General features: G+C 40.7%; 1 protein-coding gene across 1 annotated transcript in view; it reads right to left on the bottom strand.

The window, feature by feature from the left end:
- Positions 1 to 3,102: 3,102 nt before the first annotated feature.
- The window catches only part of LOC144889326 (extracellular matrix organizing protein FRAS1-like), a 56,844-nt gene continuing 47,090 nt past the window's right edge, over positions 3,103 to 12,856 (bottom strand). The window contains exons 16-19 of the mRNA XM_078769474.1: positions 9,187 to 9,353; positions 8,892 to 9,097; positions 7,405 to 7,551; positions 3,103 to 6,754 (exon numbers count right to left, since the gene is read on the bottom strand). Coding sequence (XP_078625600.1) covers positions 6,173 to 6,754; positions 7,405 to 7,551; positions 8,892 to 9,097; positions 9,187 to 9,353 — 1,102 coding nt within the window. The 3' untranslated portion in view covers positions 3,103 to 6,172. The remainder of the gene's footprint in view (positions 6,755 to 7,404; positions 7,552 to 8,891; positions 9,098 to 9,186; positions 9,354 to 12,856) is intronic.

The following is a 12,856-nucleotide window of genomic DNA, read 5'->3' as shown; positions in this document are numbered from 1 at the left end:
CGGGTAAGATGGAACTCGCTGATAGGGTTGGGACGGAGACGTGTTGAGATGATATCAAAAGACTGTGTTCCCGACATTTTGTCTTTCTTTTTCTTTTACGTGTGGGGAGTTCAGAACGCTCTGACCGGCATTTTTCCGCTCTGGTGCCTTGTTGTTCTGGAGACGGTAGCGAAGGGTAGTTGTTGCCGATCTTGTCCCTTCTGATTTGGACGCCGTCATGAGCGGCCGTGTTGGGACATCTTGCGGGTGGTCATGCAGAGGCACAGCCGCGGCCCGGGAACCCCAGTTTTCCGTGCAGAGGACAGGTGGACGAGCACGGTGTGGAAGAGCGGGCTGCATGCCTGCCGTTCCCTTCGTGCTGAAGGCCTGTTTCGCGCCAGTGGGCGCAGCCTAGTGAACGAGGGCGTACTGAGGCCTAGCAGCGTGAGAGCGAGCGGATTTCCCGCCAACACCAGAGCCACGTCCAGACTGCACGCTCGGGGCCTGGACGAGTCCTGACGAGATGCACCGGTCGAGTGAGCTAAGTGCAATTAAATAACACGTTTTTCTTTTACTGTTATATTTCCCATTGTCTGTTTTATTCTGTGTGTAGGGGCGCTCCATATATAAATGTTAGTGTTACCGTGTTTTATTTTGTTACCGGCATTCTTCAATAAAGCCGGTATTTTTGGAAATTTTAATTTTGTGTTGCTTTGAGTTATTTATTACAGGTGAAGACGTCGAGTGGAAGCCGTTCAGGTAAGACTCCGGTTTCCTCTCCCCCTCTTGCTCCCCCACGCATATTATCCGCCCTTTGACTGAACGCCTCGGAGTAACAGCTCGTCTGGTCATCCATGCTACCCTAAGGTGTTCACCAAGAGTAGTCACACGACAATATATATATATATATATATATATATATATAAAAAACACAGTTTGTGTGTGTGTGTGTGTGTGTGTGTGTGTGTGTGTGTGTAATGTTACCGATAGACTCCTAAACGGAGAGGCTTACGTGCTTGATATTTGACATAGACATGGCCATTGAGCATGGGACGAACATGGCCAAACTCAAAATATTTGATGATCCATATTTTTTATTCATATTTACCTCAGCGCATTTCAGCGAAGTACCCGCTAATCTCAGCCGGTTCCAGAGCAGCTCGCTGATTCGCTCAGAGCGATCACGTGATGTTCCATTCCCGCCGCCAGACTGATTCGCTCAGAGCGATCACGTGATGTTCCATCCCGTCACACGTCACTTCACCTTTTATGCGATCATGTTTTGTATCGATTTTGTGCGATATGAATTAAAGACGTCTTTGAAACAGCTGTGAAACGTCTTTCCACAACCCTTCCGTAACCGATTGGTTACGTCTTCTTCACTTCACTTCACTTCACCTTCACTTCACTTCACTTCACCTTCACTTCACTTCACTTCACCTTTTATGCGATCGTGTTTTGTATCGATTTTGTGCGATATGAATTAAAGACGTCTTTGAAACAGCTGTGAAACGTCTTTCCACAACCCTTCCGTAACCGATTGGAGCAGTTTCTTGCCGCACAAAACGAGATCCGCGAAGCGAGTTGGTCGAGTCGCGCTGATCAAGATGGCGACAAGGCGGCTTCACTTTTCACGGAGTATGAGCGTTCTATATATTTTCAATTCAGTGCGCCCGTGATTTGTGGCATAGACATGACCATTGGGCCTTCACGGTGTAATTTGTGCGAGGCTTTTGTCCGAGTGAGCTTGAGTCGAGAGGGCGAATGTACGGGTTGGGAATGTACGGGTCTCCCTTCCCCCACCCGGCAACGCCGGTACTGGAGGACGTCACAGGATCGGTGAGTCTCCAAAATCCGCTTCGTGCTGTTGCGAATATGCAGGACTATGTCCGATTGTTGTGCTGCTCTCCGACCATGAGAACTGCAACGTCATTGTTGACTGGCCCTCCCCTTCCCTCCCCCTTCCCCCTCCCCCCTCCATCCCCCCTTCCCTCATATCGAGTGGACGAAATAACTTTCGAAATCTGGAGTGAAATCTGACAATTTTAAGAAATTACTGATTCTTATAACTAAGCTTTAAGCAGGCCTATCCTTCCTCCTTCTCCATATTGCCAAAGCATTAAACTTTAACTTTTTCTACTCTTCCAACAATTATATTGGGTGAAGAAAATATTAAGGCATGTGCCCAAAAGTGTAACTTTATTGAGTGCAAAGAAAATAATTAATCAGCAAAATCGCTGTGAAAGCTGCTGCAGCCACACCTGGGTACTCTGTGGGGGAAATCTCCAGAGTTAAGAAGGCAAAATAAATCAAATTAAAGATCGAATTAAAAGAAAAATTGACATAATGCGAGGATTACAATGAGTAAAGCAACTAGACAAGTGAACTCCATGCGCTAATCATCGAATGCTTGATCTTCATAAGTACAAATTGCTTGCCAAGCCAGCCGTTTCTTTTCAACCATTTTCTTGGGGTGCTTGCTTGATTGCTTAAGCCACTTGGTGCGCGCTCTTAAGCCACTTTTATTATTATTTTCGGCACCGAACGTGGCATTAAGCACCACCCAAATAAAGGGATGTGTTTACTCATATTGAACTGAAACTAGCTAGGGGACATGTATTGCAAAGCAATTTTGGCTCTTGTAGATAAATGCAGACATTTTCAGAAAATGTATAACTTGTTTATTTATTTAACATTTATTATCTATACTATAAGAGAGCCATTTGTCTGTCTGTGTGTGTGTCGCCATTTTTCTCAGAGACGGCTGAATGGATTTTCGACAAACTTTCAGAGGTTCATCAGTGAGGGTCGGGGAGTGTTTAAGCACAATTTTTAAAATTATATTTTTAAAGTTCATTGTTTTTGGATTATTCTTTTTTTATCACTCTACAGTGCCTAAGCCATTGTACCTATGTGAAAGGCAATATTGAATTATCCCTGATTAGTGTGTGTGTAATATTATATTAAATATAAATTTTCCTTATTGGGTGTAGTTTAATCATCTGAAAATCGAAGTAGTAATGACCTGGAAAAAAAAGAGGTTAAATAAAGTTTAGATAAAATACGAGTTCTTATTTTGATTTGACTCCAAGAAAATTGAATTAACTCAAAATGTTCCACAAATTCACTTTGTGTGATTCAGTAAGTTTATTCAAGAACCAAAAAACTAAATGGCATGGACAAAAAATAAACATACAAAGAAGTTGATCTCCATTAAGTTCTGCAACATACCAAGTTGTTAAATTTCTGTGCACCAATAAAGTGCCATTCATCTCCTTAAGCTGTACAGGTGTTTATCAAATGCTATCTGGTGAATTAAGGCAATGCCGAAGAATGTTCACAAATGTAAATTACTAATGGAGGAATGAATAATTCCTTTTGGCAGCTCATTGCTTTTTATCACAGTGAGCATTTTCACAAATGTGTGTCTAATGCCAGATGGCAAACAGCCAGCCCACCAATGGTCTTGCTCAACACTCTGCTCATCAACATCCAAATAGTTTTTCTAAATATGGCTACTTTTGCAAAACAAAAGGGCCTCAACAGGAAAGCCCAACTCTAAGTTTGCAAAAGTGAGTCATGGAGGGAGTGAACTCCCAGAAACTACTTGATTTATTATTATGAGCAGCATTTTTCGCATACACAGGTCTAAAGACTCATTAGAGAGATTCAATACCTAGTTGCTGCTGCAATAGTCGAAATCGGTGTAGCTTTCAGCACTTCAGAAGAATAATTATATTTTTGTGAATACGAAACTAATGTTTGGTGGAAAACACGCAGTGAACTGACCCTCATGTGCATCATCGCGTCAGCCCAAGCTGGCGAAGGTGTTGGCATCGCGCACGATGATTCAACTGGCATATGTGTTACAGTTTCAATGGCAATGTGGCACCTTATGAATACCTAGCTAAAGGAAACCATGTTAATTCAATAATTTCACAGTACTACATCAGAACTTGAATGTGACGTTTTAGAGTTAAAGTACTATCCACCATGCTCATTTTCACACCGTCTTGAAACCCGTGGCAGTAATATTTATTGGTAAGCCTGATTTGTTAATTTCTTATAACATCTGTGGAATGTCTTAGAAATATGCATTCGGGTGTATAAACAGTTTTCTTCATCTTCTAAGGTGTATAAACAACTCAAGTCAGAGTGTTCTCTTGGAGATCCTAGAGAAAACATGTCATCCAAGTAATACGAGTAAACCCATAATAATCCCTACAATTAGTCTCTCAAAGATGTCTTCAACAATCCTAACCTTCGGCAAGACACCATTAACACAGACATTGATGTTGTTTCGTTCAGTAACAGTATATAATTCACTGTATATTTTCCAGAAAGGACATATTTGGTACAAAAATATGATACATACAATTTTTAACAAGAGAAAACTGCTTCATTTGAGATTTCATCAGGAAGTCCATGGCATAACATCGAAGAGGGAAAATAAAATAGGAAAGAATGATATCCCCGGCTTCGGCTAATAAATGGTACTCAAGTGTTTGTGTGCTTTCCCTTCTCTTGTCTTCCGCTCCCTCTTTTTATATATTTTGTTTGTCTGGTTGATTTGTTTGTGAAGTAAATGTTAGCTCTTTCATGAGCCTCGATTCAGTATACAAAAAAAAAAAAAGAAGCTTATCAGTTTCACAATTGTAAATATGCGGTGCAAAGTAGAAAAATAAAAAGTTGATCAAACATCAGTCATTGACCATTTTATCTCCAATTCTTACTGACGACCTCCTTAATCTTATTGTATTGAACGATGGCACTAATTAATAAGCTGCTAACATTCAGGGTGCTCTTGGGTTGTTGTTTTTTTAAACAAATTTTTCTAAATAAAAATTTAACCATTTCTTCTTTTTCGAAACATGTTCTTATGATGGTAATTTTTTGACCGAAAGCAATCTGTTAAAGCACAGGATTTCAAGCAAGGCCATCATTATCTTCTATATTCTTCTTCTTCTTATATTATCTATATATATAAAAGAAAGTTTTTGTTTGTTTGTTTGTTTGTCTGCACGCGCTAATCTCCTGAACGGTGAAAGATAGGAAGAAACCTCTGAAACAAAAAATGTCGGGACGGGCCCCGGGAAGGTTATAGGCTATGTGGCGAGGCCGGTTGAGGCCGCCTCGGCTGGGCTAGGCCCATTTCGCAATAAATCTTCTTCTTCTTTCAAAATTTTCTTGAAGTACAACTTATGCACTTATTTTATCTTATAAACCTACGAATATCTGACTGATTGCAACACATGCTTTCAAAATTCTCTCTCGCGGGGCCCGAAAGAAGAAAGAACAAGGAGTCGTTGAGCACTAACTGATACTGGGCTCACGTCAGACCGATGTACAGAAGATTAAATTCATTCAAAAAGAACCCGGACAACGCCGGGTGCATTCAGCTCGTATGATATAAAATAACACACTTTTTTATGTGAATTGAAAACTTTACCAATTAACTCCTCCAAAGTTTATCTTTTCTTTTGTAAGTTATAATTTTTAGCACCATTAAAAAGCCTTGAAATAAAGTTAGGTTTCTGGGGACATTATTTATGTGATGGGAATAGTTTATAATGCATAGCATAATAATGTCTATCAGTCATTGTTAGCCCGGTTTGTCCCGGTTTAGAATAGGTACATCGTATCCCTGCGTGTCATAATAGGCGACTAAAGGGTTGGCATCAGGAAGGGCATCTGGCCATAAAAATATTGCCTCAAAAAGGAAACCAAGGTGATTGTCATGGGGCCCACAATGCTAACCCCCACTCTAGCAGGGAAAATGGCCTTAAAAAAAGGGAAAAATGGAAAGTCGTTGTTAGCAAAAGATTTCAAGAATTACATCAGTGTGAGCCCCTAATTTCAGCTTAAGAAACACCAACAATATTAGCCTTTTGGAGAACAAATAAGAATATACAAACAAGTAGTCTTTCAATTATCTGTTTTAGTTAATGGAGGTAAAGAAGAGTTCACGAAGATATAATTGTGAGATGAGTCAATGAAAAAGAAAACATGTAAATTAATTGATTCTAGTGATGATGATGTTGAGGATGTTGGTTTTGATGATGATGATGATGATGATGACAATGCAGTCTTAGAAGGATAAAATAAGGAGGCAAAGTATGTTAAAAACGATTTATTTTTGGTTCCTTTGTAAAATGTTGAAATGTATGTTATTGTTATTAATCCCTCACACATTCTATACTTCTGTGCCATCACGCAAATTGTTGTGGACTTTGACATGCAGATTTATCTGTTTGACCCTCACACCTGTGACACTCCGAAGCTCCACACCCTCATTCTTCTCCAAGAGGTTTATGTTGCGGTACGGTTGCATATACGTGCCACCTGTCTCACAACCGAGCTTTCCATTATCACCACCACCGACAACTTCTACTTTGTGGTTGAGTACACCTTTTGGTGCAAATTTTGTGCTAGACCCTTGACGGAGCAGACACATGCAAGCCACAATCAATGCAACAGCCAGGGCAAAGATGGCGACTCCACCACCTGTTGCAATGCCTGCTGTCATAGCCTGAGAAGTCCGAGTCTGTTCCAAATGCAACATCTTCATGTTGGTTCCGTTACGCGTGTCAGACTCGTCATCACCATCATAAATAAGTGAATCGTGGAGCATAAGTTTTCCTCGGGCATCCACAAGATCCCGATGCACACGTTGTGCCACCGCTTTATATACGAGTGATCGGCGTAGACGTGGCGATGCAGATTCGGGCCCAATGAGGTAAATGGCCTGAAGATACCACTGATGACCTGCTTCAACCTGCAATGCATGCGAGGTACATCAGCAAGGCAAAATTAACAATATGGTTTGCACATGTTCATGAGAGGTATAAACAAACTGCCAATAATCCTGCAACAAATTTGTCACATATCGTTTTCATGCAATTTAAGAATTAAATATAATTAAATATTTAATAAATAAATAATTAAATATAATTAAATATAATTTAATTAATAAATTTAATAATTTAAATTTAATAATATAATTTAATTTTCTGAAATACCGACTTCTTTCCTGGAAGTGCTAGCAGTGTCCATGTGTTTTTTTTCTACCTCTCCCACCCCCCACCCCCCCTTCCCATGCCTCCTCCCCCCAAGCTCTCTACCTCCCACAGATCTCCCAATGTCCCTGCTCTCAAATGTTGTACTTGTGTGCTTCCCCCTCTCTCCCCATCTTGTCTCCCGCTCCCTTTATTTCTTCTTATGTGTCCGTTTTTTGTTGTTGTTGTTGTTTTATTAATGTCAGCTCTTACACGAGCCTCGATCTTGTATACAAAAAAAGAAAATTGCTATTTCTTGATGAGACTCCTATCAGTATTTGCATCAAATTACAACATAAAGCTGGAATATGAAAATCATACATATGCTTTCACGTCTTCTATCTGCTTTATGTCCAAATGCAGAAGTCACCTTGTAAAGGGCATCAACCTTCATGAAGAAACCATCCATGCCTGGCATGTCTCGCATGGACCGGTACTCAGAAACATCACCAGCAAAATTGGCATTAAAAGGCACGTCGTGAAAAAATTGATCTACCATTTCAGGATGGTTCCTATCCTGCAAAGCATTTATAACAAGGCACAAATAATGCATGCTGTTGCACATATCCAACCGCATTTCGGTCCCTTGTTACCCTGGCCTGAGGAGAGGCTATTGCATATGTTGGAATAAATGTGGTGGAAGAAGAAATGCGGGCAAGGGGGTTAACAAGGGGAGATGCAGAAAATAGGGCAAAATGGAGAAGATTGTCATGGGGCCCGCAAAGCTAACCCCCCGCTCTAGCAGGGAAAATGGCTTTAAAATGCCTGTTGTTGTTGTTGCCTGTTGTTACCCTCTCCTGAGGAGAGGGTATTGCATTTGAGTCCGTTTGTTTGTCTGTTTGTCTGTCTGTCTGTTTGTCCGCACAGAATAAATATGATTTTCTCTGCAGCATTTGGTCCGATTAAAAGGAAATTTTCACCATAGGTGCAACTCCACCAGTATAATTTTTTAATGATAATTATGACATCATAGGTCACGTGGTTCGGCCGTCATCTTGGAAAAACCGAAAAAAAATTGCACCTCTATATCTCCGAAAGTGCTGAATAGAAAAAATTCAGACATGGCTCATTGTAAAGAACTCTCCATGGGGAATAAAATATGTCAATGATGATGTCATAGGTGCCTCCATTATGACATCATAATTGGACAAGTACAAAACTTCATCCTATCAAGATGAAATTTATTGAGCGTCATGTAGGCATAAATTGGTGGAGGGAAAAAAATGACGTCATCGGTCACCTGGTTCGGCCGCCATATTTGTTTTAACACAAAAGCCTTAAAAACCACTGGAAATACATCCTGGCGAGGGTTTGCAATCTCTGATTGCTCTTTTTCTTGTTCAATATTGTCATTGCCTTTTGCTGTGCAATAATAACCTTAATCGTTGTATCAGGACTATCTATAACTATAAGAGAGATGCTTGTGTCTGTGTCACCATTTTTCTCAGAGAGGGCCAAACGGGTCTTCGTCAAACTTTCAGAGCTTTATCAGTGAGCGTTGGGGAGTGTTTTTGGCAAAAGAAATGTTTTTGAAAATTTTGAAGAAAAAAAAGTTGGATTTTTAAAAATCACTCTATAGTGCCTTAGCCTTTGTAGCTTTGTGAAAGGTAACATTAAATGATCCATGACCCCATTCCTTACTGGGTATATGGAAGTGTGTCAGGCTCCCACAAAATATACAAAAAAAAAATTTGATTTCTTCAAAATGCCAAAAGGATTAGAACAGCAATGGGCAACGCTGGGTATCCGAGCTAGTGTTCAATAAAGAAAGCAATGGTGATTTGCTTATGGTTAGGTAACAGCTTCTTAGCTCATGAATAAGAGTAAACAAGTTATGGGCGCTTGAGAATTACTGACTAGGAGCAAGAAGCGATGCTTGAGGTTCTTGTTCGGCTGGATGCAGCCGTATTGAGGACCCTCATTGTATATGGTGCCGGTTGGGTCAAAGAAAGGCACATAGCCATTGCGGCCTGTGCATAGGTAAACTTTCTCAAGCACCAGGCGGTAGGCAGAATCAAGATTTTGCTTTGGATTCCAAAGGACACGGCCAAACAATGTCTGTCCTGTAAATACACAGAGAAGAAACATAATTAACAATGTTAAATTTATTAATTAAGTGTCGACTAAGCCGACAACTGAACTTTCTACCTACCCATTGAGAAGGAACCTTTGTAGTCCATCTCCTGAAGACTCATTTCTGTTGTACTGGGGTCCATCAAGAATACTTTGTCATTATTGCACAAGTGGAACTCGGTATTGAGCGAGTAGACGACAGGCACCGGTCGGTTTGTTTGTTGGAAGGAGATTGGCAACAGGAATCTGCAGACAGGAAACCAAATGGACAAGCAATGAATCAGATCAAATAATATTATTACCGGACATGCATACCCCATAGCGGAGTTAAGCAATAGGTTCACTCTGTCTGTCTGTCTGCCAACAGATGTCAGTCTATGATCGAAGAACTACTTGATTACAATTGAATATTATTATTTGGAACACTGGAACATGAATCGGAACAGGAACCTGCAGTTTAGCAGTACTTTGCCTCTGAATTAGGCAATTTGCACAGAAAATTTTATAACCTTATGAGCGCAGAGGAGTAAGGTAATTGTTTTAGTCTGTTTTTATACAGCCTTTAAAACTTATATTTTATTTGAATGATATACATGAACAAAAATCAAATCACCTTCTTTACACTTACAAAAACCTCCAGTTGAGCAGTACTTAGACAAAATATGATGCCATTTTACACCATCTCAACCAATCAAATTTGCTGCTCGCGCTCTGATCGTTGGGGAATATCGAGATTCAGACAAAATGGCGGTTCGCGCTCGGACACGTGTTCGGAAATCAGCTCATGCTCGGAAATATAGATTGTGCTCGGAAATGCAAAACAAGAGTTGAAAAGATCCTTCCCATGTCCATGGGGTAGGGTGTTCTATGAACTCTCTAGTTTATACACAGTATACTAGTGTAATGTATCAGAGAGTCGATAGGGGGTGTGTTCTGTATCCTACTGTACAGTGTGCACTGTATTGGCTCACAGGTGTGGAATAAACGTGCTGATTGTTCTTGGGAACCCTCCGTCATTCTGGTGTCTTTCCTGTCTTCTTGACTTAACAACTGGTATACATTTTTTGTACAGTTTTTTTCAGGTCTTATGTTACTGATGTTACCTTGCATAATTAAGTGCATGTTTGAAGTTATATAGAGAATGTGAATGATATTGAGAAGCAGGTGCTGAGGGAGGCAGTAGTCAGGTTCACTATGTTTTTTCGTTCAAAATCATGGTAGATTAGCAAACCTGTACATTTTTGGAAACGTTATTACATGGAAAATCTGAAAATCAATGTTTACATTTGCCAATTCCGACCAATTCCATTCGACCAATTCGACCAATTTGACCAATCGACCAATTCCATTCGACCAATTCGACCATTCGACCAATCGCTTCGATCGACCATTCGACCATTCGACCAATTCGATCGATTCGATTCGATTCGATTCATCGAATTCGATTCGATCGACCATTCGACCAATTCGATTTGCCAATCAATTTGACCAAAACTGGTGATTTTGAAAATTTGAATTTGAAATCAAAAATTTGAAAAAACCCCTAGTGTTGGGCTAGCGGTTAGAGTGCCGGCTTAGGATCCGAGGATCCTGGGTTCGAATCCCGGTCGATCGCTGAATTAACGCCAGGGGGGTTGACTCAGCCTGTCATCCTTCCGAGGTCGGCTAATTGAGTATCAGTTCACTGGTAATTCCCTGTTTGTCGTTAAAGGCGGCAAAAAGGGTTGGCGTCAGGAAGGGCATCCGGCCGTAAAACATTGCTTCAAAAAGGGGACCAAAAAACAACAACAACCACGGTTCCCGAAAAAGGCCAACCCCCGCTTTGCGGGGGAAAAATGGCCTCTAAAGGTGGTTATTTTTTATATATAATTATCAATTTGACCGACCTTTGCTTGTGTGGAACGGACTGTGAAAACGATGCGGACTATATTGTCGGATACGACACACAGGACAGTGATGACGAACTCTAAATGGCATATTCTGTAATCGTGTATGTTTGATGCCATTGACTGCCTGTGTATATTTTGTCATTGACTGCCTGTGTAGATGTGAAGTTATACTGACTGCATGTGTATATATGATTTTGTTGACTGCCTGTGTATGTTTGGTGATATGAATTATTGTGACACATTTTGATGTTATTAACTGCCTGTACAAAATGATAACATGTATTTGATTATGCAACTTATCGCGAATATAAAGACAGTATTTTGCAATTCAAAACCTTTGATTCGTGTCTTACCATTCCCCATAGCACTAATTTGATACTTTCATTGGATTCCTTGTCCCTGAAAATATAGGTTTAGTATATTTTAAAAAGTTTTTAGGGTAATTAGAGGCAGAAATATAACAAAATATGTATTTTACAGTGGCCATTTTGAAAATCCAAAATGGCCGCCATACAGGTATCTCTCCAAATGTAAACATTGATTTTTAGTTTCCTTATGCTATAACCTTTCCAAAAATGTATAGGTTTGCTAATCTACCATGATTTTGAACGAAATATAATTTATTGATAGTGAACCTGACTACAGGTGTACAACCAGTCATATCCCACAAATGACCGTTACCTTGTGTCACATACTGGGGACAGTTGCAATACCCTCACAAAGAAACAAGAGGGAAGAGAGCGATTTAGTTTTCTCACAAGCTGTTATCCTGATGAGCTTCTTCTGCCTCCACACCTTTGGAATGAATAGAGAGAATGAGGGAATGTCACCATTTGCTTTCTTTCTGATTGGAGACTGGAGCAGCATGGTAGCCAGCTAAGGTTCCGTCAGCCAGTCTGAGGATCATCCTATACGAGTCCCACTCACTGAACTGCCACTTCAGCCACTATCAAAGACTGGCCAGATGTTTGATGATCTGCATAACTTAATGAAGGAAGAATTGATTAATGCATGCACTAACACTATCTGTTCATCTGTGTGAGGCATCACCAGTGAATTTTGAAAAGTTAGTGTGGATTGCATGTCTTTTTTGCTTTCTCAAGATGGGCGTCTGTCAACTGTCAGGTGTACTGTTGCCAGTCTTCAGGGAAAGGAGAATGGACTGAGTATGCTGGAGGGAAAGAAGAAGGCTGTGGATTATTCCAGGATACAGTTATACATTAAAACTGTATGTATATAGAACCTTGGCCTGTATAAGGGCCAAGTTAGGGCAGGGTAAGCTCCACAATGCAGTGTGAATGAATGAATGAATGAATGAATGATCGTTTTAAGGCCATTTTCCCCGCTAGAGAGGGGGTTAGCCTTGCGGGCCCCATGACAATCATGGTTCCCTGTTTGAGGCAATGTTTCCATGGCCGGATGCCCTTCCTGACGCCAAGCTCCACAATGCAGTGTAATGAATGGAATCACTTAGGACTGTAGGTCATTTAACATTTGTCTCCTAAAGGTGCCAAGATGTGGCTGCCAAGGGTGGCTGGAGTAGTGCATACAGGATCCAAGAGAAAAGCATAAACAGATGATTCTCCTTACTGCAAAGATCATGAAGTGAGTGCTGCCTGCTCAGTAAGAACTCAAGTCTACAAGATAGTCGTGTCGGATACCGAGTTGGAATCATGTATTGGACCATTTGTTGCTTGCATGTGGCAAGAAGCTTCCACTGGTGAGAAGTGCCTGTACCCAATACCTTACTGGAGCCAGAGTGTAGATGTAGTGGTAAAGGGGAAGATTGGGAGATATTGTGTGCAGGCCTTGAGGGACACAGGTTGCAGCGAAGTCCTGGTGATGAAAGGAGTTGGTGAA

The sequence above is a fragment of the Myxine glutinosa genome, unplaced genomic scaffold, assembly GCF_964187855.1.
Source record: "Myxine glutinosa unplaced genomic scaffold, kmMyxGlut1.1 SCAFFOLD_2657, whole genome shotgun sequence".
Lineage (NCBI taxonomy): Eukaryota > Metazoa > Chordata > Myxini > Myxiniformes > Myxinidae > Myxine > Myxine glutinosa.
Note: the sequence above shows the minus strand (reverse complement) of the source record. Positions and strands in the feature narration are given on the sequence as shown.